This window comes from Terrapene carolina, unplaced genomic scaffold (assembly GCF_002925995.2).
Source record: "Terrapene carolina triunguis isolate 2854851 unplaced genomic scaffold, T_m_triunguis-2.0 Scaffold211, whole genome shotgun sequence".
Taxonomy (NCBI): Eukaryota; Metazoa; Chordata; order Testudines; family Emydidae; genus Terrapene; species Terrapene triunguis.
This window is the reverse complement of record NW_020664562.1, coordinates 13898396-13920616: the sequence shown is the minus strand read 5'-3', so window position 1 is coordinate 13920616 and position 22221 is coordinate 13898396. Positions and strand designations below refer to the sequence as shown.

Below are 22221 nucleotides of genomic sequence, written 5' to 3'. Positions count from 1 at the left end.
AGCAGGAGAATAATCCCTAGGGTACCCATGCACAGTCTCATGTATTCGAAGTACTTGTTGAAACCACAGAGACTGAGGCTAGGTCCCTTGGACTTGGGGATCAGAAAGTACTATGAGTAGAAACCCTTTCCCTGATTTTGAAGTGGAAACTCCTCTATGGCCCCCAAAACCTGGAGAGTCTGCACATGTTGAAGGAGAAGAAACTACTGAGAGGGGTCCCTGAAAAGGGAAAGAGTAGTTGAGTGGGAAGGGTGAACAGACTGGAACTGAACGGCATAACCCAGTCCCAATGCTTAGTGCCCACTCGTCCATAGTTATTGACTCCCAAACCCTGTAGAAAAGGGATAGCCTGTTCCCAAACGAAAGGGAAATGACATGAAGCTTGAGAACTGGAATGCCAACCTTGGGAGAGTGTTGAGTAGACTGCTTTCCCAAAACAGATAAAGAACAGGCTGATGGGTTAAAATTGGGACCAGAAGACCTACTTCTATGAGACTTGTGCCCCTTTCTGGAGAAGTTCTGCTGTCTAGCAGAATAATTTGAACTAAAAAACTGCTGAGGGTGATATTGCTGCTATTGTTGTTCCAGGAAGTGATGCATCTTTACCACTGAGGTAAAAACCCCCAACAAACACAACATAATGTGAGTCTTTAAGGGAATGTAATGTTTCATCAGTTTTCTCTGAAAATAAAAATTGACTGTCAAAGGGTAGGTTCTCAATTGTCTGTTGGACCTCAGGAGTGATACCAGAGTTCTGCAACCATGAAGTCCTTCTCATTGTTACAGCAGAGGCCATAACTCTAGAAGAAGCATCAGCCATGTCTCAAACTAACCGTAGTGTTGTTTTTTCCACTCGACGGTCTTCTGCAAAGAAAGCCTTAATCTCTTCTCTACAGGATTCTGGGCAACTTATCTGTTAATTTTGCCATTGCTTCCCAATTTACAAAAGTCGTACTTTGATAAAAGTGCCTGCTGATTGGCAACATGCATTTGTAAGGAAGAGGTAGAATACATTTTCCTCCCAAACACATCCAATCTTTTAAAATCCTTGTTCTTTGGGTGTTAATTTATATCTCCCTGTCTTAACCTCTCATTAGCTGCCATTACAACAAGAAATTTAAGTACTGGATGCAAATAGATGCACTCAAAACCATGCATAGGCATGTTACATCTTTTATCTGTATGCTTCATTGTGGGTGGTAAGGAAGCTGGAGTGTTCCATAGAGTTCTTGCTGGTTCCAAGATCACTTCATTTATGGGGAGAGCCACTTTCCCTGGAGCTGAGGACAGGAGAATATACAGTAACTTATGGATGTTCTCCTGAATACCAAAGGCTGAAACCATGAGCCTCAGGAGGCCCTGACATTATTTAAAATCCTCAGATACAGGGGAGGAATATTCTAGCATTACAGTCACCTAGCAATGAAGAAGAGGAAGGAAGCAAAGCCAGCGGAATCTCCTGTGATGCCCGTAACAACAATTCAGACTGAACCAATTCCACTGGAGCAACTGCCATTTGTGGCTGCAGTGATAGAGGCTCAGGAGAAGAGGCTCCCAGCAGAATAGGAGACCTTGTTCTGGACTGCACCATGGATCAGAACCTCACTGACTGTGGAACATCCCAGGGATTCCAACAAGACCACAGTGGGTAGGGATACGGCATAGATGGCCAGTAGGAACTGGGCCAAGAAGTCCTCTCTCAACTATGAAAGCATTCACAATATCAATACCAATGGTGATCCCCAGGAAATCTCAGTGTCTTTCAAAAGCGATACTTAGAAGGCAACAGAGAGGAGGAGGATGTCTCCAACCCTGAGGAATCTTCCAAGTTGTCAACAGAGGCAACAGAATAGCCGTCCCTGGTGTCCTTCCAGGTACAACAAACACCATGTGTTGGGGTCACTAGTGGGGATAGCCACCCGCCACCACAGATCATGTTTAAATCCTAGTGAGGGCATCACCCAGGATAACGGTCTATCCTAACTATTACAAACTAAACCTATGGGTACTACTTAACTATACTAACTAGTCAGTAACTAGAGATGATAAAATCCCAGAAAGACAGAGAGAGATGCATGAGGTAAAATAAGACACAGAATACTCTGACTCCAGCTCTGGGTGGTAATAAGGAACTAAGGGTGGTGGGGAAAGGGGTCAGGGCAGTGCTACCTTTAAAATAGCCAGAGGAGGAGCTAAGGGCCAGAAGACTCCAGCGCTGCGCTTTTGGGTACTGCAAGGGAAAGTTGTCCAGCTTTGGTGCGCTGGGCACACACGCACCTGAGTGGAATACATGTCTGCAAACACTTGAAGAAGAACCATTGTTATTGTAGTATAGCAAATACACAGAGCAACTTCTACAAAAGGGTAAATTAACTTGATTGTACAAATGAAAAATTTTAAGGAATGGTTATTTATAAGTGCAGATGAAGCTAATTTTCATATGTTTTATACTGAAGCAGAAAATATATTGCAAAGGAATTATATATTTTGTATGTTTATGTAGTTTTTAAAATGATCTAGACATGCTGCATTATTATAAAAGGTTTATTCACTGAAAGATTGTAAAAAAGTCAAAATATGTTAAAGCTCTGTTATTTTACATAGTTGTTTGCTGTACGGAATATTGTCTTTACTACATACTTTTTAAACTGTGGAAAGTAACTGTAACAAGGAAACAGATTTCATTTAGTCTGAATATGAAATAATTTTTTACTTGAGAAAGGCTGTGTACGAGGAGTGGGAGAACTCAGTGTATTTCCTCTGCAAAGCCACTGTGTAAGATTGGATTTCTGTATTTGGAGAATCCCACAACCATTTAGAAGTGGTTAAGTTTTAGGTAATACATGCACAACCACCCCTGGATCTGAACATTCCAACCATTCTTATTAAAACACCCCCTTCCAACTGGGTCCAGTTCCTCCCCACCTCACTGAAATCTAATAAAACCCAAAGAAGAAGAGTACTTGTGGCACCTTAGAGACTAACAAATTTATTAGTCTCTAAGGTGCCACAAGTACTCCTGTTCTTTTTGCGGATACAGACTAACACGGCTGCTACTCTGAAACCAAAGAAGAAGGAAAATGCATATGGATTTGCAAATTCATTACACTCAAAGAACTCCCAGTTATATGTAATTAATGCTTACTGTTGGGTTTGTCTAGATTGGTGAATGAGGCGGAAGTTAGGTCTGGGCTATCTAATATGTTAGCTAATCCAGACAATCAAATTATTAATTCATAATAAATAATCATTTTAATGTTCTTTTCAACAAAACACTAATTTAGTTGTTTGCTCTCTTTATTGTAGCATTTCTAAATAAACTAAAGTAAAACTGTCTGGCAGGCTTTGAGGGTTATGAGCTCAGTTTTCTACTGTTCCTGGCAAGAGTTAAATTTATCAAAGCAGGAAATAGAAGAGAATTATAAAGTTTACTGAATAATTTTGCCTGTTTCTAGCATAAGCAATCTTGCTTCTGTTTGGTCAGAAACTAAAATGAAAAATAGGTCTTCGGGTCCTTGAAATCTTTATAAAGATCTTTTCTTCCCAGGCCTACTTGGCTATTTGTGCTTATTGGGGAGATAGAAACATTCTCGCTCCCTGATCCTTTTCCAGTTCAAGCTCCAGAGTGAGAGAAAAACAGCTTTCCAAGATCATGCCCATCCCTGAGAGCTACAGCTTAAAAAAACTCAGGAAATTAGAAGTCTCAGCAGTATATGGCTGGAGTAGCAGCCCATACAAACAGGAAGAACCTTCAACGATGCTTAAAGCTATAGAACAAGGTACTTTTGAACTTCAAACTATGCCAGCCATATGGAGAACCCACATTACGGCAGAGCGCCTCAGTCTGGAAAGGGTGATGGAAAGAAGCAGAAGAGGCACAATGGAAATATCAACCCCCTGATTTATTAGGTTTTCAAGTCCTAATGGAAGCAACATGCTGAAGGATATAAGAAGCATCAAGGAAGGAGGGTAGTGATGAGCTCCAGATGTAAACATAGAGCTAGAACTGCATGTGAACACTAAGGCCAACATTTTCAAAATGTAGATGCTTAAATTAAGGTAACCGAATAAGTGGCCTCATTTTCAAAGTGGTGACAATCCTGAGCTCTCAGTCCAATAGAGTCTGGGTTGTCAGCATTTCTGAAAATCATGCCACTTACACTTAGGTGCCTAACTTCAGTGTAAATGTGGAGTTCTTTTTATTTTTTGTTTTGTTTAAGTATTTGGAACAATGCTTATTTAGAAAGGGTATGTAATGTATTTGAATAATCTAAAAAGTGTAATTACATTGCTTTGGATATTACAACAGGAGAATTCAATGTTGGGTGTTTGACCTAATTACAAAGCCTACTGATACCAGTAACTTAGTTCCCAGGCAGGGAATGAAAATGACAGAAAAAAGTAACATCACACAGAGTAGTCAGTAGTAACAGCTGCAACTGTATGTCAGCAGCAGTAGAATAGTGGCCCAGGAGCATAATTGAGTCTATTGCACAGCTGTCAGTATTAGATGTTGGGGGTCAACGAAGATATAAACTGTAAATGACATCTCACTGGCACTGAGCTGTGAAAAAAGAAATGGAGTACAGGGATGACAAGTCAGAGCCTGGAAACAGAGGAACAGTATGCTGCACCAAAGTGTGTGTGTGAATACTGAAAGACGTTTGATAGTGGCAGCATTATACTGAACAATTAAGCTGATCATAGCACCTTAATAGAAAGCTGTTGATGGAAATTCCAGTCAACTTGGTTAAAAGGGTGGCTTGAGTTACAATTAAAAAAAAAAAACACTTTAGTGTTCTGTAGAGTGGTTCAATGTGTTCCATGTGACGAAAATATAATTTCTACCTGAGATTGAGTTTCAAAATCTCAGCAGCAGTGTCTACGTGTGAGAGCTATTAACTTTAGTAATAAGTGATAGTCAAAGTACAGTATGTGAGACACACTGTACTTAAGGAGTGTGTTTCTAGCAGAAATGGGATGTAACAGGAGTAATGAATGGCAGAGACTCAACTGTGCAGGTTGGCCACTGGTCTAGGAGACCAGTGAGAGCTTAGGAGGTGGCGATATTTAAGTAACAAGCAATGAGTTTCGATAACTTGGGTAAAATGTGATACAAATGAGTACAAAATATACTATACTTTATCTTTCTGCATTTAACATAAAAAATAACCTGTAGATACTGCTCATAGAGTTGGCTGAATGCCATTTTTTTTTCAAATAAATTAACATATATGAAGCTAGCAGACTCTTATATATTATAAAACTCAGGAAATACTTCAGGTGAATATAAATACACTGTAAAATGCTTTTACATGAAAATTTTTAGGTACAAGCAATATTATAAAGCTCTGAACCTCACTATTACAAGCACGATTAAAAGATACGGCATACCAAAGCACTTCTATAACGTGTGAAAAAGCTTCAGTTCTTCCATAAAGGGATTTATGGGTCTCATGCAACACATTTGGAAGATCATGCATTTGAACCTTTATGAAAATCTAATTTGCGAGGTTTGTTTGTGAATCTGTGTTAGCGTTCAAGCAATGTATTGTGGGTAGATTTATCTGTGTAATCTGTGCTAAAACTCTCATATTTAGGTGCAAGATTTATTTTTCCAGAAGCTGATTTAATTTTTCATAACAAATTGAAGCTTTAATGTGCAATTTAATAGTCTTTAAATAATTAACAATAACAAAACATATTTCTCCTGGTAAGACAAATTTCTGTTTCTATACATCTTTTAGTCCGTTCATTATTTAAAAAATCTCAACCACATTGGCACCCCCTCAGTATTTCAAGAAAGCCTAAAGTCATGCAGTCCTTCCTGCTATTTAATTTCCTTTTTGTGACTCTAATGGAAGACAACAATATATCCAAATATTTAGCTTGTTTTAACCCAATCTGATGAGTGAGCTTTTCTATGGCAAGGACATCCCATACTCTACAGCACTATGCAAAGAAAGCAGGGGGATAATTTTTTCCCTCCGTATTACTGAGTCAAGATCAGATGGGCTACCAGGCTACTTTTACTGTTGTAAGAGATCTCTCCATTGTAAGAGGTCTCTTTTTCAGGGAGGCCTTATATCATTGTTAAGTCATATTATTTTTAGTAAGTAGCCTTAATTGTTCTCTAATTTTGGACCAGAGGCTATGAATAAGGGCACAATGATTATATGTTGATAAAAAGTTCCTTTTACTCCATATTCCCTCCAGCATGCTGTTCCTACTTTGAAAATATTGCATTTCAGTTAGCTAACAGCATACCATTGGTAAAGAGTCTTAAGCAGTTTTCCATATTGGTAATACAAATATGAGATGACTGACCTTTCTACTACATTTTCAGCCATTTTTCCTATTAAAATCTTTAATCCATCTGCTCATAAAACTTACTACATTACTGCATGTCAATTTCAATCAGTATTTTGTAGATGTCAGAAATTAATCCTTTATTATTTCACTGTTTCATTGCTATTGCTATAAATTTAAGCTGTTCTTGGGATAGGGCCTTATTTGCAGATATTGATAAAACGTAAGTGAGGGGCAGTTACAATTATTTTGACCTCATCAACAAGACCACCTTTTAAAGTATGAAAAAGTCAAAGAATTTCTCTACTTGGCATATCTTACATTATTTGAATTAAAGAACAAACAAGAGCCCTTCTTTCATATGCCAGAAACTTTTCTGTGTTAAACTCTAATTTAAATTTACAATTTTTAAAAGAACCATTTTCAGTTTTTTTAAAACCAAATAATTCACACAGCTAGGCATAATTATGGCTCCCTCAAAACAGGGTGGAAGGAAAATTACTCCTTACATTAAAAGAGAATGGGGACTAAAGTAGGGTTGGAGTTGTATGGTAACTATACTAGCTTCTTTTACGTCAATACCAAAGCAAGTACAGAGATAAAATGAATCCTTCCCCTCAATAATAAGCATTTCTCCACAGGGTGAATTGTGTCATTCAGAAGCAAGCTCCCAAACCAGAATCCATACTCTGGAATCCCACATAATCCTTCCTTTGTATCATGAGTTTGACTAAGATGCTTTTTAACTGCGTCAGTGCCAGGAACATCAGGGAAAAACTCCTGACAGAAAAAAGTATAGAATACCATGTATTTGACTGTATTCATGTTTAGGCTAGTAACCAACCATTATTATGGACTGTAACCAAAGTGATGCTTCTTGCTATTCCACACTATTAGAATCTTTCAAAAAAAAGCAACTATGTAATAGAAAGGAGATATCTAAAAGCTATGCCAAAAAGAACTTCTAAAAATGTATGTTGCTTTTTAAGAGTTAGATGTGTCTGTAGCCCCTTTTTTTTTTAAAGTAGTATTTATTATATACTGTTCTTAGGACTAATGTGTCATATGTATATTGCCACAAAGATCTTTCCACATTGTCAAACTTTGCTTTGGCAAAGAGGACCACAGGGAACGCAAAGTATGAAACTTATTTTTAAAATGATTTAATTGAAGAAGTGAAACTTTGATAGCTTGTTGCAATTTTGAACTAAAAGCCTTCTCTCTTACTTTAACATACTGTACACCCTGCTCTCAGCAGACATATCAGGACTACAGCAGTGTTCATATGTGCTTGTTTTGGCTTGTTAAAAAGCAAAATGCTCCTAAGATTACCAGGAATCCCCAGAAACATTTGGTGTTGGGTACTGAGCACCATTAGAGTGCTCAATTCAACTGTAGTGTTGGCTAGATTTAATAAAGAATTTACAATGTAACTTTACATGTTGTACAAAAGTAAGTCTTGTTTACATATGTATGCGCATCCTCACAGTTAAATATTTAAACTTGTACACCTACCTTTTGACCTCCTGGAGTTTCTACACTATGATGCTCTTTTAGTTTTTGTTCCTGTTCCATAATGTCTTTCAAATGTTCATTTACCTAAAGAGACAAATTTTTCAAATGACCTATTCTGTTTTTAAAAGAAGCAGTCCTCTGACTGGGTTTACAACTGAAACATGATAGTCAATAAGATCAGGGTCTGTTGAAACCAACCTAGGGCCCAAATCAAAGACATGAAATTGGACCCCTGGCTGCAAGGCTCAAGATTCAGGGTGTAACATTATCCAACCCCACCTCCCCCCAACCTTATCTACCCCAAACACCTAAGATGATGATGCTTTGTCCTAGAATCAGTGTATGTTTATGGAGAGAGTTAGGGCTCTGTTCCCCAACTGGTGGGTCCCAACCCACCACTGAGTCAAGGGAAGGTTCTCAGTGGGTTGTGGACCTGGTGTAGAGGGGAGGCCCCAAAGGGCATCTGTGCACATGTGCACGTGCTGGAGAGTGAGCCTGCCCCACACTCACCCTGCAGTTCCACTGGACTGGGCCTGACTTTCTGTGCTCCAAATATTACAACCTGGCAGAGGAGCAGCTGGGCCAAACCTGAGTGCTGCTATGATCCTATGCACCATTGCAATACCCAGGGTGGGGAGCTGGGCCCAAACCCACAGAACAGGACCTGCTGCATCAGCGTGAGTGTAAGGCAGGCTCACTTTCCATTCATCCCTGGGCCCCCTTTCCCCCCCGGTCTCCCTGCTGCAGCGGGCTGGCATTAGGGTCACAGTGCCAGGGTGGAGGGCGCTGCTGTAGTTGGTCTGTGCCCCCTCAGTGAGGCAAGGAGAAGGATGCTGGCCTATGATTTTGGGCTTTCCCACAATTTTGGACCCTGGGTGGGTTGCAGAAAAAGACAAAATGCAGCTGGTGGGTCTCCTTAGTAAAAAGTTTGGGAATCCCTGATTTAGGGAATGCTGGATTGAGGTTGCCAGTTAAACATGTTGAGAAGGAACCTGTGATATGCCCCAGCTATGACCAATATAAAAGGGAGAAATAACAATTTTTCAGAGGCTACTAAATTATCACCATCATAGGACTCTCTGAAAGCATGAAGCAATGTTTACTTCACATCAGACAGAACTGAAACAAAAATCTGGGGCCATCTGTACCAGCAGATTTGGCAGCGGCGTGAGATCTGTTTCTGAATATGCTGGCTGCTGACAGGTACATTTTATTACAATAGGCTACTATTATATCTGAAAATTTTGTTTATTATGTAGTAAGTAATCAGGTTGAAAACCTCATACTCAATATATGTTTAGGTACAACAGAGACCCCAGTTTCCAACTGGGTTCCTTTATACTAGAGAAAGCCAAGGATATCTATAGGTTCTGCTAAATGATTTATCCACAACTTTATCATGTCATCAAAATTCATCAGTAACTGGTCAGGTTTCATCTCTCTCTTACATTCTTTTCTTTTCTTCATACTCTACACTGCAGTCAAAATTTTTATTTCAATAACGTTTTAATTGATTATGAAAACTTACCTTTTTCTTATCCTTGCTGAAAGTGAACAATGAACATCCTATGTTAGATGAAGTCTGGAATATACATAAATTCCATTCATGGCTGCAGAATCACGTTGATTTGTCTTTTCAATCTAAGCATACGTTTGCTTTGTTCATACCTTATTTATCCAGTACATGACAGCATCCTCAATGTCATAGGGCAGGTCTGTGGCTTGGAAGAAGGCTGAATACTGCTGAGCACATGCAATCACTTTTTCAACACTGACCATCTCTACTGTATATGCCATCATCAGGGTATCAATCATGGCCAAATGAGCACTCTGCAAGAAAGAAGTTATTTTATAAGAGACCATTTGTTTATTTTACAAAATTAAATACTCTATTCTTTCTCTATTTTTCATTAAATTTCTACTAGATGTATATGAACCTACAAAACCACCAAAAAAAACTAACCTCCACAAGCCGTCTGATAACGGACTGCCAGCTTTAGGCCAAAGGATAATGCTGGAAACATACATAACAGTTTTAACAAGAACAACACAAAGCACAAGGACATGCACTTGAAAAAAAATGTGTTTTTGAAAAGTAAATGATCTGTACAGCCAGATAATGAACATAGCAACAACAACAACAAAAACCTGTGAATGTGAGGTCAGATGTAAAAGCAATGAAAAGAATGTAGGAATATTCACTAAGTTTTAATGTCACCACAAAGATACATGCAATCATTTTAAAGTTTGTTATATCCTTAATAAAATAAATATCCATATGTAAAAAATCTGTTAACCAATTTTATCTGTACTGGAAAAGGGTAGAGCTGGACAATAAACTCACTTTGATTACCTCCAAGATACTGAATTTAGAAATGGAAATTCTATTTTTGTATGATGTTAAAATTTATTTAAAATATCAAAGCTACACAATTAAAATAAATCTTTCACTATAACCTAGTGCATTGTGAGAGAAAAGATTCAAGATGTCAGAAGAAAATTATAGTTGAAATATCATTACATAGGTTACAATTAGGCTTAAACTAGAACATATGTGGACATAAACTAAAAGATAGCCTTCTGTATTTATATGGAAGGGATCAATTTCTCCTCATTTTATGGTCTACAGATTGAGAGTGGCAGTTTCATTATCAGTAACTATTAAAAAACAAACAAACAAACAAACATGCAAACAAACAAGAAAACTGCAGAGATTTTCATCTGACTCTTGATTAATGTGGGAGTTCTGGGAGTTGGTAGCAGCAGCGCTCATAATAAAACAGATTAATTTATGCCTTTTGTTGTAAAAAGACAGTAATCGTTTTCTAGAATTAGGATTGACATTTCTCACAAACTAGAATAATTTCCAAATGATAATCTTTTTGCAGTATGGCCCATTACGGTATGTTAGATTTTGTATGATATATGTTAAATTTTATTAAAAATACCATGGGGATCTGAAGCCCACACCCCTCCTGAGGCTTCCAAGTCAGAGCTTCAGCCCATGCTGCAACTACAAAATGCTGTTTACACAGCTATTTTTAGAGTGCTAGCATGAGCCCTGATAGACCAGGTCTGTAGACCAGGTCTGGGAGGCTTGCTACTGAGACCTTTCCTCGATGGGCAGGGGTGACAGACAACAGAGAGCCCTCTTCTGGAGGGAAGACCAGCAGGACGGTGCTGGGAATTACTGACCCAGGCCCAACTGAGCAACACCTAGTTATTGGGTCAGATTTCCAGCTGGAGGGTATAAAGCAAGGCCCCAACTCCATAAGGGGGCTGGGAACCAAGAGCGCACTGAAAGCTTACTCTTTTGTGGCTGCAGCAGAAGGCTGCAAGAGGGCAAGTAGGCCCTTCAGACCACTCCTCCCCCCTGGTAGGCTGCGGAGGTCCAGAGCCTTCAGTTACCAGAAGTGGCCCCACAACCTCAGTCAAGAACAGGGCTGATACTTTTGTTTTGTGCTGGAGAATAAACAGAGCCCTGGGGAAGGGGCTACAAATGAAATTGGGTGTGTCTCAAGATGGGGAGCTGATCCACCAGTTTACAACTGTATTTTAAAGTAATATCTCAGGATGAAAATGAAGGTTCTGAGCACTCAGTAGTGTTACCACTGTAACTAAATTCTATAGTGCAGCATTCATACAAACATTTCATGAAGCACAGCAGCTAATATCTTGGCAACACTGATGAATAACAAGCCACAGAGAAAGATACTATGTAATATTTAAGAGCTATAGTTAGGGTAGCATAGGTACATCATTCCACATCTTATTAGCATCTGTAGTATGAGAATGATGAATACGTTTGCATTGTGCTGTCCCCTCCTCTTGTACTTAATGCCTACCTCCTCAGATGAACATTTATGTTATTTCCACACCAAAAGCGTTATGCGTCTACAGTTATAGTGGCAGAAGAATATTTATTTTCAATGCAAACACTACAAACCTAGAAATTCATGTTATTAAAATATTAAAATCCAGACCAACTACAGTCACATGCTTTATCCCTCAAAAGTCATAGCTAGGGCCCTACCAAATTCACAGTCCATTTTGGTAAATTTCACAGTCATAGGATTTTAAAAGTTCTCAATTTCATTATTTCAGATATTTAAATGTGAAATTTCACAGTGTTGTAACTGTAGGGGTCCTGACCCAAAAAGGAGTTGTGGGGGGATTGCAAGGTTATTGTGGAGGGGGGTTGCGGTACTGCTACCTTTACTTCTGCGTTGCTGCTGGCAGTGGCGCTACCTTCAGAGCTGGGTGGCCAGAGAGCAGCAGCTGCTGGCTGGGAGTCCAGTTATGTAGGCAGAGCCGCTGCCTGCAGCAGCACAGAAGTAAGGATGGCATGGTATGGTATTGCCACCCTTACTTCTGTGCTGCTGCCTGCAGAGCTGGGCCCTCGGTCAGCAGCCACCACTCTCCGGCCGCCCAGTTCTGAAGGCAGCACTGAAGTAAGGCTGGCAATACCACGATCCCCCTAAAATAACCTTGCGACCCCCACCCCCGCAACTCCCTTTTGGGTCAGGACCCCCAGTTTGAGAAACGCTGGTCTCCCCCGTGAAATCTGTGTAGTATAGGGTAAAAGCACATGAAAGACCAGATTTCACAGGGAAAGACCAGATTTCAAGGTCCGTGACGCATTCTTCATGGCCGTGAATTTGGTAGAGCCGTAATCATGGCTGTGGAGGAACAGGACAGGGGGGCCTTCTTTCCGATAGCCAAAGTTCTGGGCCTACAGGCCCCAAAACACCTCCAACAGAAGGCTGTCATAATGGTGACCTTTGTGCAGAGTAGAAAAGGCCTAAAAGCCGGAACAATACTGCTCAAATCAATTCTCTGCCAAAACCCAGACAAAAGTAGTCACAGAGGAGGGAAAGAAGGAAGGAAAAAAACACAGAATATAATAACCGCAAGTTTATGAAATACATTAAGAAATTGCTTTTGCAAAGAACTAATCACTCTTGCAGTTGTAGTTATCTGCAAATTCTCCAATTCCAACTATCTGCAAATAACCTATAATAGTTCCCCTTTAAGCATCTCCTGAAAAGCCCCCCTTAGCCCTTGTCAAAATCCCCCGGAAAATGACATATACCAAGTCTTAAGAAATGTACCCAAGCTAGGGCCAAGCACCACCCTTGCGGAAAACCACCGAATGTCCCCATGCCCAATTACACCCACTTCTCGGAACATTAAGAAAGAGGGCGAGGGGAGGAGGGAAGAGTGACCCCAACCCAACGCCCCAGCTCGTGATGAGCGCGTGTTCACCTAAAGCCCGGCTTGTGATTCGTCCCCGAGCTCGTGTCCACTATATGCCCAGCTTATGATTGGTTCTTAATTTCTTAACTAATGACGTATTAATTGTATCATGCTTGTGGTTTTAGTGAATAAAAGCAGCCTGCGTGCTGCTGTTCGGGGTGCCAGCTTTCGAGCTGCACCCCAGTGCGCACTGGTTTGTATTGCAATAAAGGCCTCAGGCTCTGAGTCTGTGAACTAAAATCACTGCGTGGGTGATTCTTGCCACGACATGGCCGAGAGACATACTCATTTCTCACATCCAAAATGCACATCACCTCCAACCACCAACAATGTACATGCCCAGCAGCTCAAAATCATACCCAAACACATACCCATAACCCCAACCGTAGCGAGATGAATTTATATTACTGACAGTCTTGTGCTGGAAAAGTCTGTTATTACTAATCACTGGTGAGTGGGGCTTCACTGGGCTCTGCCTATAAAAGGCTGAACTTATGCCCTGCTGGGTCAGTGTGCCAGCTTGGCTTAGGTTTCAACGGGGGGGGGGGGAAGGACAGCAGCTCTACTTCTGAATATATTGTTCCAGCTCTGGGACTTAGGGGAATGGTGGACAGTGGCTCCTCCTTGATGTCTCCTCCAAGACTGGAGGGAGGAGGAGTGTCCATCAGCCCCACCAACCCCAAAGACTTGAAAATTACATTGAGGTAGAACACAGTCTTAAGGAGTCATGTTAAATAAGATATTAAAACACAACTTTACCTTCAGTATAGGCAGGGATTATTCATATTTAACATCACATCAGCCAGTCACAGGAAAGCCTTGGGTCTAATCGGGTTCACCCATGACCAGCTGACAAGATGCACAAACATATAATGTGACAGTCCCTGATGCAAAGGTTTCTAGAGTGTTTGCCTAGGGGATGGAGAGGCAGGGGTCAGCTGAGAGCCAGAGCTGAGGGTCAACGTGCGCTACAGGGAGGAAAGGGATCCAAGCAAAGAACCAAGAAGCAGATGAGCTCTGCAGGGAGCAGAAGCTGTTTTACTATTGTTAAGGCTATGATTTTGTCATGTATTTTCAGTAAAAGTCAAGGACAGGTCACAGGCAATAAACAAAAAATCACAGAAGCTGTGACCTGTCCCTGACTTTTACTCAAAACATCTCTTACAAAATGGGGAGGCAGGAGGGTCCAGCACCCTACCCGCCCCTGCAGCAGCTGGGAGCTGCAGGGACCCTATTGCCCAGTGGGTGCGAGGGGTCCCCCTGCCGCCCTGCGTAGCTGGAAGCTGCAGGGGGGTCTGCCGCCACCTGTAGTGGCAGGGTATCTGCAGGGGGACCCCAGCCAGTGGCGGAGGCTGGGGAGTAGCTCCAGGGTCCCTCTGCCACCACTGGCAGCTGGGAGCTGTGGGGAGGTCCCCGCCCACAGCCACTGAGCAGCTCCGGGGTCCCTCTGCTGCCACTGGCAGCTGGGAGCTGCAGGGGGGCCCTGGCTGCTTGCGGTGGCTGAGCCACTGCCAGCAGTGGTGGCTGGGCAGCTCAGGGGTCGGAGCCGCTGGTGGCACCCACCACCTGCACCTTCTCACAGAGGCTGGGCTGCTCCAGGGTCCCCCCGTTGCAGAGAGCGGCTGGTCAAGTGCGGGGGCCCCCAATGTCATGGAGGTCATGGAAGTCACGGATTCCGTGACTTCCGCAACCTCCGTGACATAATCTTAGCCTTAACTATTGTTCTTTTAATAGACCTGCTATGGCTCCCAAGAAACCATCTTGCTACTGCAGCTGGGCATTTTTCCTGTAAAACCTAGTTGTTCCCTACCTCCTCAGACACCAGCTGGTGAACTATCTCAATCTCCAGCCCACAGGTCCTGGATGATCCAGTCTTTGGGCTGGCTGTTGTGTGAAAAGCTGGAGACTCACCAGACTCAGTAGGAGGAATGCTAGCTTCAGCATACTCTGTGTTCAACATTTGGCCCTGGTCTACACTATGAGTTTAGGTCGAATTTAGCAGTGTTACATCGATTTAACCCTGCACCCGTCCACACGACCAAGCCTGTTTTGTTGACTTAAAGGGCTCTTAAAATCTATTTCTGTACTCCTCCCCGGCGAGGGGTTTAGCACTAAAATCGACCTCGCTGGGTTGAATTTGGGGTAGTGTGGACGCAATTCGATGGTATTGGCTTCCGGGTGCTATCCCAGAGTGCTCCATTGTGACCGCTCTGGACAGCACTCTCAACTCAGATGCACTGGCCAGGTAGATAGGAAAAGCCCCAGGAACTTTTGAATTTCATTTCCTGTTCGGCCAGTGTGGCACGCTGATCAGCACAGGTGACCATACAGAGCTCATCAGCACAGATGACCATGGAGGCCCAGAATCGCAAAAGAGCTCCAGCATGGACCGAATGGGAGGTACTGGATCTGATCGCTGTATGGGGAGAAGAATCCATGCAGGCAGAACTCCGTTCCAAAAGACGAAATGCCAATATATTTGCCAAAATCTCCGAGGGCATGATGGACAGAGGCTACAACAGAAGCCGAAACACTTTGCCTTACCATGGCTGCCTGCAAGCCAAATTCTGTTGCCCAGCCGAGCATGTGATGTCTCACACCAAACCGGCAAGCACTCAAGATAAGAGGCAAAATGCGACCTTGTACCAAAAGCACATGCGCTATATAATGTGAATCGCTTGATTCAGTGTGAAATAATCTTCCCTTTGTTCTCTAAAATGTATCTTTTTGAATACTACTCTCCCTTTTTTTCCTCCCACAGCTGCAAATGCTTTTACGCTTCCCCTATCATCTCCGTCCCAGAGGCTAGCGCAGATTAGAAGGCGAAAAAAACGCACTCACGACGACATGTTCTCAGAGCTCATGCAGTCCTCCCGCTCTGTGTGGAGACAAACAATGGCAGAGACCAGGAAAGCGTTAAATGAACACGATGAGAGGAGGGAAGAGCACGCTGAGAGGAGGCAGGATGCAATGCTGAGGCTAATGGGGGAGCAAACTGACATGCTCAGGCGTCTGGTGGAGCTGGAGGAAAGGCAGCAGGAGCACAGACTGCCGCTGCAGCCCCTGTATAACCGCCTGCCCTCCTCCCCAAGTTCCATATCCTCCTCACCCAGGCGCCCAAGAACAGGGGGCGGGGGCAGGAGGCTACGGGCACCCAGCCACTCCAGCCCGGAGGGTTGCCCAAGCAACAGAAGGCTGGCATTCAATAAGTTTTGAACTGTACTGTGGCCTTGTCCTTCCCTCCTCCCCTCATCCACCACCCCACCCGGTGCTTCCCTCCTCACCCACCCCTCCCAGGCTACCTTGCAAGTTTTCCCCCTATTTGTGTGATGAATTAATGCCTTTATTACGTCTGAAACCAGTGATCGAAGGGGGGAGGTCGGTTGGCTTACAGGGAACTAGAGTCAACCAAGGGGGCAGGTTTTCATCAAGGAGAAACAAACAGAACTGTCAGACCATTGCCTGGCCAGTCATGAAACTGGTTTTCAAAGCTTCTCTGATGTGCAGGGCACCCAGCTGTGCTCTTCTAATCACCCTGGTGTCTGGCTGCATGTAATCGGCTGCCAGGTGATTTGCCTCAACCTCCCACCCCGCCATAAACGTCTCCTCCTGACTCTCACAGATATTGTGGAGCACACAGCAAGCAGCAATAACAATGAGAATATTGGTTTTGCTGAGGCCTAACCCAGTCAGTAACTGTGACAGCGAGCTTTTAAACATCCAAATGCATTCTACCACCATTCTGCACTTGCTCAGCCTATAGTTGAACTGCTCCTTACTACTGTCCAGGGTGCCTGTGTATGGCTTCATGAGCCATGGCATTAAGGGGTAGGATGGGTCCCCAAGGATAACTATAGGCATTTCAACATCCCCAATGGTAATTTTCTGGTCTGGGAAGTAAGTTCCTTCCTGCAGCTGTTCAAACAGACCAGAGTTCCTGAAGATGCGAGCATCATGCACCTTTCCCGGCCATCCCACGTTGATGTTGGTGAAACATCCCTTGTGATCCACCAGTGCTTGCAGCACCATTGAAAAGTACCCCTTGTGGTTTATGTACTGGCTGCCAAGGTGGTCCAGTCCCAAGATAAGGATATGCGTGCTGTCTATCGCCCCACCACAGTTAGGGAAACCCATTGCAGCAAAGCCATCCACTATGACCTGCACATTTCCCAGAGTCACTACCCTTGATAGCAGCAGGTCAGTGATTTCTTTGGCTACTTGGATCACAGCAGCTCCCACAATAGATTTGCCCACTCCAAACTGATTCCTGCTTGACCGATAGCTGTCTGGCGTTGCAACCTTCCAGAGGGCTATCGCCACTCGCTTCTCAACTGTGAGGGCTGCTCTCATTTTGGTATTCTTGTGCTTCAGGGCAGGGGAAAGCAAGTCACAAAGTTCCATGAAAGGGCCCTTATGCATGTAAAAGTTTCGCAGCCACTGGGAATCATCCCAGACCTGCAACACTATGCGGTCCCACCAGTCTATGCTTGTTTCCTGGGCCCAGAATCGGAGTTCCATGGTATGAACCTGCCCCATTACCACCATGATGTCCAAATTGCCAGGGCCCGTGCTTTGAGAGAAGTCTGTGTCCACGTCCTCATTACTATCGTGATCGCGCTGTCGTCGTCTCCTCTCCTGCTTTTGCAGGTTCTGCACATACTGCAGGATAATGCGCAAGGTGTTTACAATGCTCACAGCAGCAGTGGTGAGCTGAGTTGGCTCCATGCTTGCCGTGGTATGGCGTCTGCAGGAGAGCAGGAGAGCAGAGTTGCAGCGGAAGCGGTGGAGGACAACAGTTAGCACCGCGCACATTTTCCGAGGAAGAACACACATACCCGGGGGCCCATGACAGACAACATGGAGAAATTCACTATTGAGACAATAGCAGCAGAGCAGAGTTGCAGCGGAAGCGGTGTATGATGACGGTTAGCAGTCCTACTGCACCGTCTGCTGCCAGCAGCACCCAGGACACAACAGCGCTGGTGTCAGTGAGCTGAGCTGAGCGGGCTGCACGCTTGCCATGGTATGGCGTCTGTTCGGAAAAAAGGCGCGAAACGATTGTCTGCTGTAGCTTTCATGGATGGAGGGGCAACATGTACCCAAAACCACCCGCGACAATGTTTTTGCCCCATCAGGCATTGGGAGCTTAACCCAGAATTCCAATGGGTGGCGGAGACTGCGGGAATGTGGGATAGCTACCCACAATGCACCGCTCTGTAAGTCGATGCTAGCCACGGTAGTGAGGACGCACTTCGCCGACTTAATGCGCTTAGTGTGGACATACGCAATCGACTGTATAAAATCGATTTCTAAAAATTGACTTCTATAAAATTGACCTAATTTCGTAGTGTAGACATACCCTAGGACTGTGTCCTGACAAGTCAAAGCAGGTCCATCAGCTGGAGAAGGAGGGAAGCACTAATGTTTCCCAGCCCTTTCCTACCTGCAGTTTTCAGCTGCTCATAAGCACCCTCCCTGCCTGTTCTGCTCCGTGCAGTTTAGCAAAATGCAGCAAAATTAAATAAAATGTCATGGCTATTTTGATAATTTATTCATTTTTAACTGCACAAAATTACCATCACTAATAAATTTAGGCTTCTAATCAGTTACATTTTATGTATAGTTTTAAGAAACACATGCACACAGATTTAATTCAGGTTGTTTTCTGACCTGTAATCTGGTTGAGTTCTCAACATAAATTTACAGTTCCCTCAATTAAAATTATTTATCTGTGTCACATATTTTCAGTGTTTCTAATAAATTAAGCAATTGACAGTTCATTAATAAACAAATTAAGGGGAACAGACATAGAAGGGTTAATCTACAGAGAATACCATGCAATACCAAATCCAGGTTTAATAACACCCTTTGGGTACGTCTATACTTACCTCCAGGTTCGGCGGTAAGCAATCGATCTTCTGGGATCGATTTATCGCGTCTTGTCTAGACGCGATAAATCGATCCCAGAAGTGCTCGCCGTCGACACCGGTACTCCTGCTCCGCGAGAGGAGTACGCGGAGTCAACGGGGGAGCCTGCCTGCCTCGTGTGGACCCGCGGTAAGTACCTTGTAGTTCGAACTAAGATACTTCGACTTCAGCTACGTTATTCACGTAGCTGAAGTTGCGTATCTTAGTTCGAACTGGGGGGTTAGTGTGGACCAGCCCTTTACCTACAGTGACAACAATCCATGTTGCAAAATTCTTCTGCTACATCAGTTTTCAAATACAAATATATTCAATTTTTTGAAAGCGAACTGCAAATGTTCTTTTCTTTTTTAACCTCAAACCGGATTTCCAAAAAGGTTAACTGCTTAACAAAAAAATAACCACCAGCATCTCCTTAAGATCCTGAGAAACCAAGTCTATCAACTTCTCAGTTTCCTACAAGAGTGAGGTTGGTCTACACTACTAAGTTTTGTTGACTTAAACCAACCTGTTTTGATGTAGCCCTGGTCTACACTACAGAGTTAGGTCAACATAAGGTAGCTCACATCGACCTAACTCTGTAAGCGTCTACAGTAAAATGCAGCTTCCATTAATGTAACTCGCCCACTACATCAACTTAATAACTCCACCTCCGTGAGAGGCGTAGCACTTAAGCAGATATACTTAGGTCGATACTTACTTAAACCATGTCTACACTAGCGAGCTTACAGCATCACAGCTGTGCTGATACACAAGTAGCTCAGGTTAATGTATAGATTCATTTATTCCCTATAAGCATGATTGTTTCCCTTTTTGGTGCCTGAATCCTCTCCTTCTCCCCCAACCTTTCTTCCCTATTTAAAAATGGCACCCATGCTTAGAGAACAAAGAAATGGACTTCTAATTCCTCAGTTTACTTTTAAAGCCAGCACTGGGAATACAATTAAAATTGTGTATTCTGCATTAGCAATGATAATAAGAATTGCACTAAGCCATGCAGGATCCATGCTTCTGCCAGAGAGGTGTTGGTGACTGAAAAGCAGTGGGCAGGACTGTGGTGAATTTTTTAAATTACATTAAAATTATGGAGTGGAATAAGTACTATGGGAACTCAACACTTAGTTCCCAGAAATCCCTACGCAAATTACTGGTATCCTACAAAAAAACCCTTCAAAAATGTCCCACAAGGGCTTTGCATTGGACAGCAGTGTGGGGCACACTGCGATATCTTCCCATGCTACACTGCATTTTCTAATCACTGCAACAACTTGTGGTGAGGACATGCAGTACCAACTCAAATACCAAAGTGTGCATGCACCTGAGTGACATACAAGAGTCCATGTCTATAAGCCAACATAAGTTAAATTGACCAAATTTTGTATGTAGACACAGTGAAAACAACTTTGCCACAAGGAGTCATTTTTGGGTTGATAAAAAGCATAGCAATTTTCACCCACAAGGATAATTTTCAAAAAATTGCAAGTAACCAAAACCAGGTGTGTAATTTAGATTTTATGTAATCCTAGAGGATTCACTACATCCAAAACTTGCTGCTTATAAACAAAAAAAATAAATATCAATATTTTTGTTGTATCCTTAAAATTAATCCTGGGATTATAAAGTCAAACTATATTCTTTCCTTTTCATGCATCAGCACCAGTAATAAAAGCTCTTTAGGTTAAATTAGGCCTTCAGTTACATCTGTGCCAATCTATTGCTACTGGGTTTACTAGCCTAACAAATTGCAATTTATTAAACAGTTCTGTTGATGCACAAGACTGAACCGAATCAATGTCCATCTCTCCCTGGTGTGTAGGCTCTGCAGAGCTAACAGGAGGAAAAAATGGGGGGAGGAATCAGTTTTGTCATGTAAATCACCAGCTATGACTGAATATGCACAGAGAAGCATCTCTGATGAGTCAGAAGGTACCATTTTTACCTAGTAATTTTTAGCAACTGAATTGTTCTTTCTCTGAAGAATCAGCAGAAAATGGAAACTGATGAGATTCCTAATCTACAGATGCTGTACAAAGCAGGAATCTTATAACACTTAAATCCATAACAGCTCACTAGAATTAGTTGACAAAAGAACCAAGGAATGCATTGGAGGATTAGGCCCTTAGTTTGTTTTGAGATCTTTTTCCTGGAAAAAAAAACGTATTTTAATCTTTGAAAATGAAACTGTTAATGTTCCACACTATTTTAAACATACTATAAACAGAAATAAGATAGAACACAATTTTTTGGTGCTTCACCTCAGCCTAATGTCTCAAAGCACTTAAGACTTGCACCATTGTCCAGACATTTCAGAAGAAAGACAGGAGGTAATGGATGTGGTTTAATTAGGCTGCAACTTTATTCACTTAAAATATCTGGGAGTGCCTGGCAATAAATTGTACAGCGCAGGTCATCACAATTCCTTAATTATTTCCACATAATCCCCAGCCTGGTCACAGCCACCTCATGTTGGGACTCTGCTGCCCTCCCCTTGTATGAGGATTTAACAGGGCTAAAAAGGAGGGAGGTCAGCTTCCCACTACTATTCCAGATGTAGGAGTTCCAAGGCCCTTTCCTCCGCTCCCTTAAGGGAGAGGCGCTAGAAAAAGGAGGGGGGTTGGCTTTCTGGTGTTCCAGACATAGGAGTCCTGAACCCCATTTCCTCAGCTCCCTTAAGGGATACTTTCCTTCAAATCCTTTCACAATCCATTTTATCCAATAACTATATGCTTTCCATAACAAGTACGTGCACTGGCCATCTGCCACAAATTATACATAGTAAGCTAACCCCCATACTCCACTCCACCGGATCTCAAATCTGCTGTGGAGAAGGCAGAAAACACCCACCCTATCTCAGACAATAAGGTGATGAGAGACAATTTTTTCCCCAGCCCCCAAGGAAAAAGCATGACAAGCGTGATGCCCACAGAGGATTATGAATGGATCTAGCCCTTTTTTGGATCCTGTGGGTGGGTGTTACCAGCACAATCCAGATAAAAGAGGGCTTCTCTGGCACTACACTACAGAGTATAAATACCCTACCACTCTTCCAGTCAGTTGGAAGGGCAGTGCACTCTCCTCTTTCCTAGTCCAGCTGCTTCCTGCTCATCTCTGGCTGTCAGGGTAAACTTTCCCTCTGCTACCAGTTACACAGGGAGCCATTAAAGGGGCAATAATCCCTTTTCTTCTGGACAGGCAGCCAGAGACCAACCACATACA

The 22221-nt window shown here is 42.8% G+C and overlaps 1 protein-coding gene across 1 annotated transcript in view; it reads right to left on the bottom strand.

Moving 5' to 3' along the window:
* LOC113407450 (calmodulin-regulated spectrin-associated protein 2-like) overlaps positions 1–22221 on the bottom strand; it is a 188311-nt gene that overhangs the window by 66138 nt on the left and 99952 nt on the right. The window contains exons 3-4 of the mRNA XM_026655999.1: positions 9493–9654; positions 7825–7908 (exon numbers count right to left, since the gene is read on the bottom strand). Of these exons, the coding sequence (XP_026511784.1) occupies positions 7825–7908; positions 9493–9654 (246 nt within the window). The remainder of the gene's footprint in view (positions 1–7824; positions 7909–9492; positions 9655–22221) is intronic.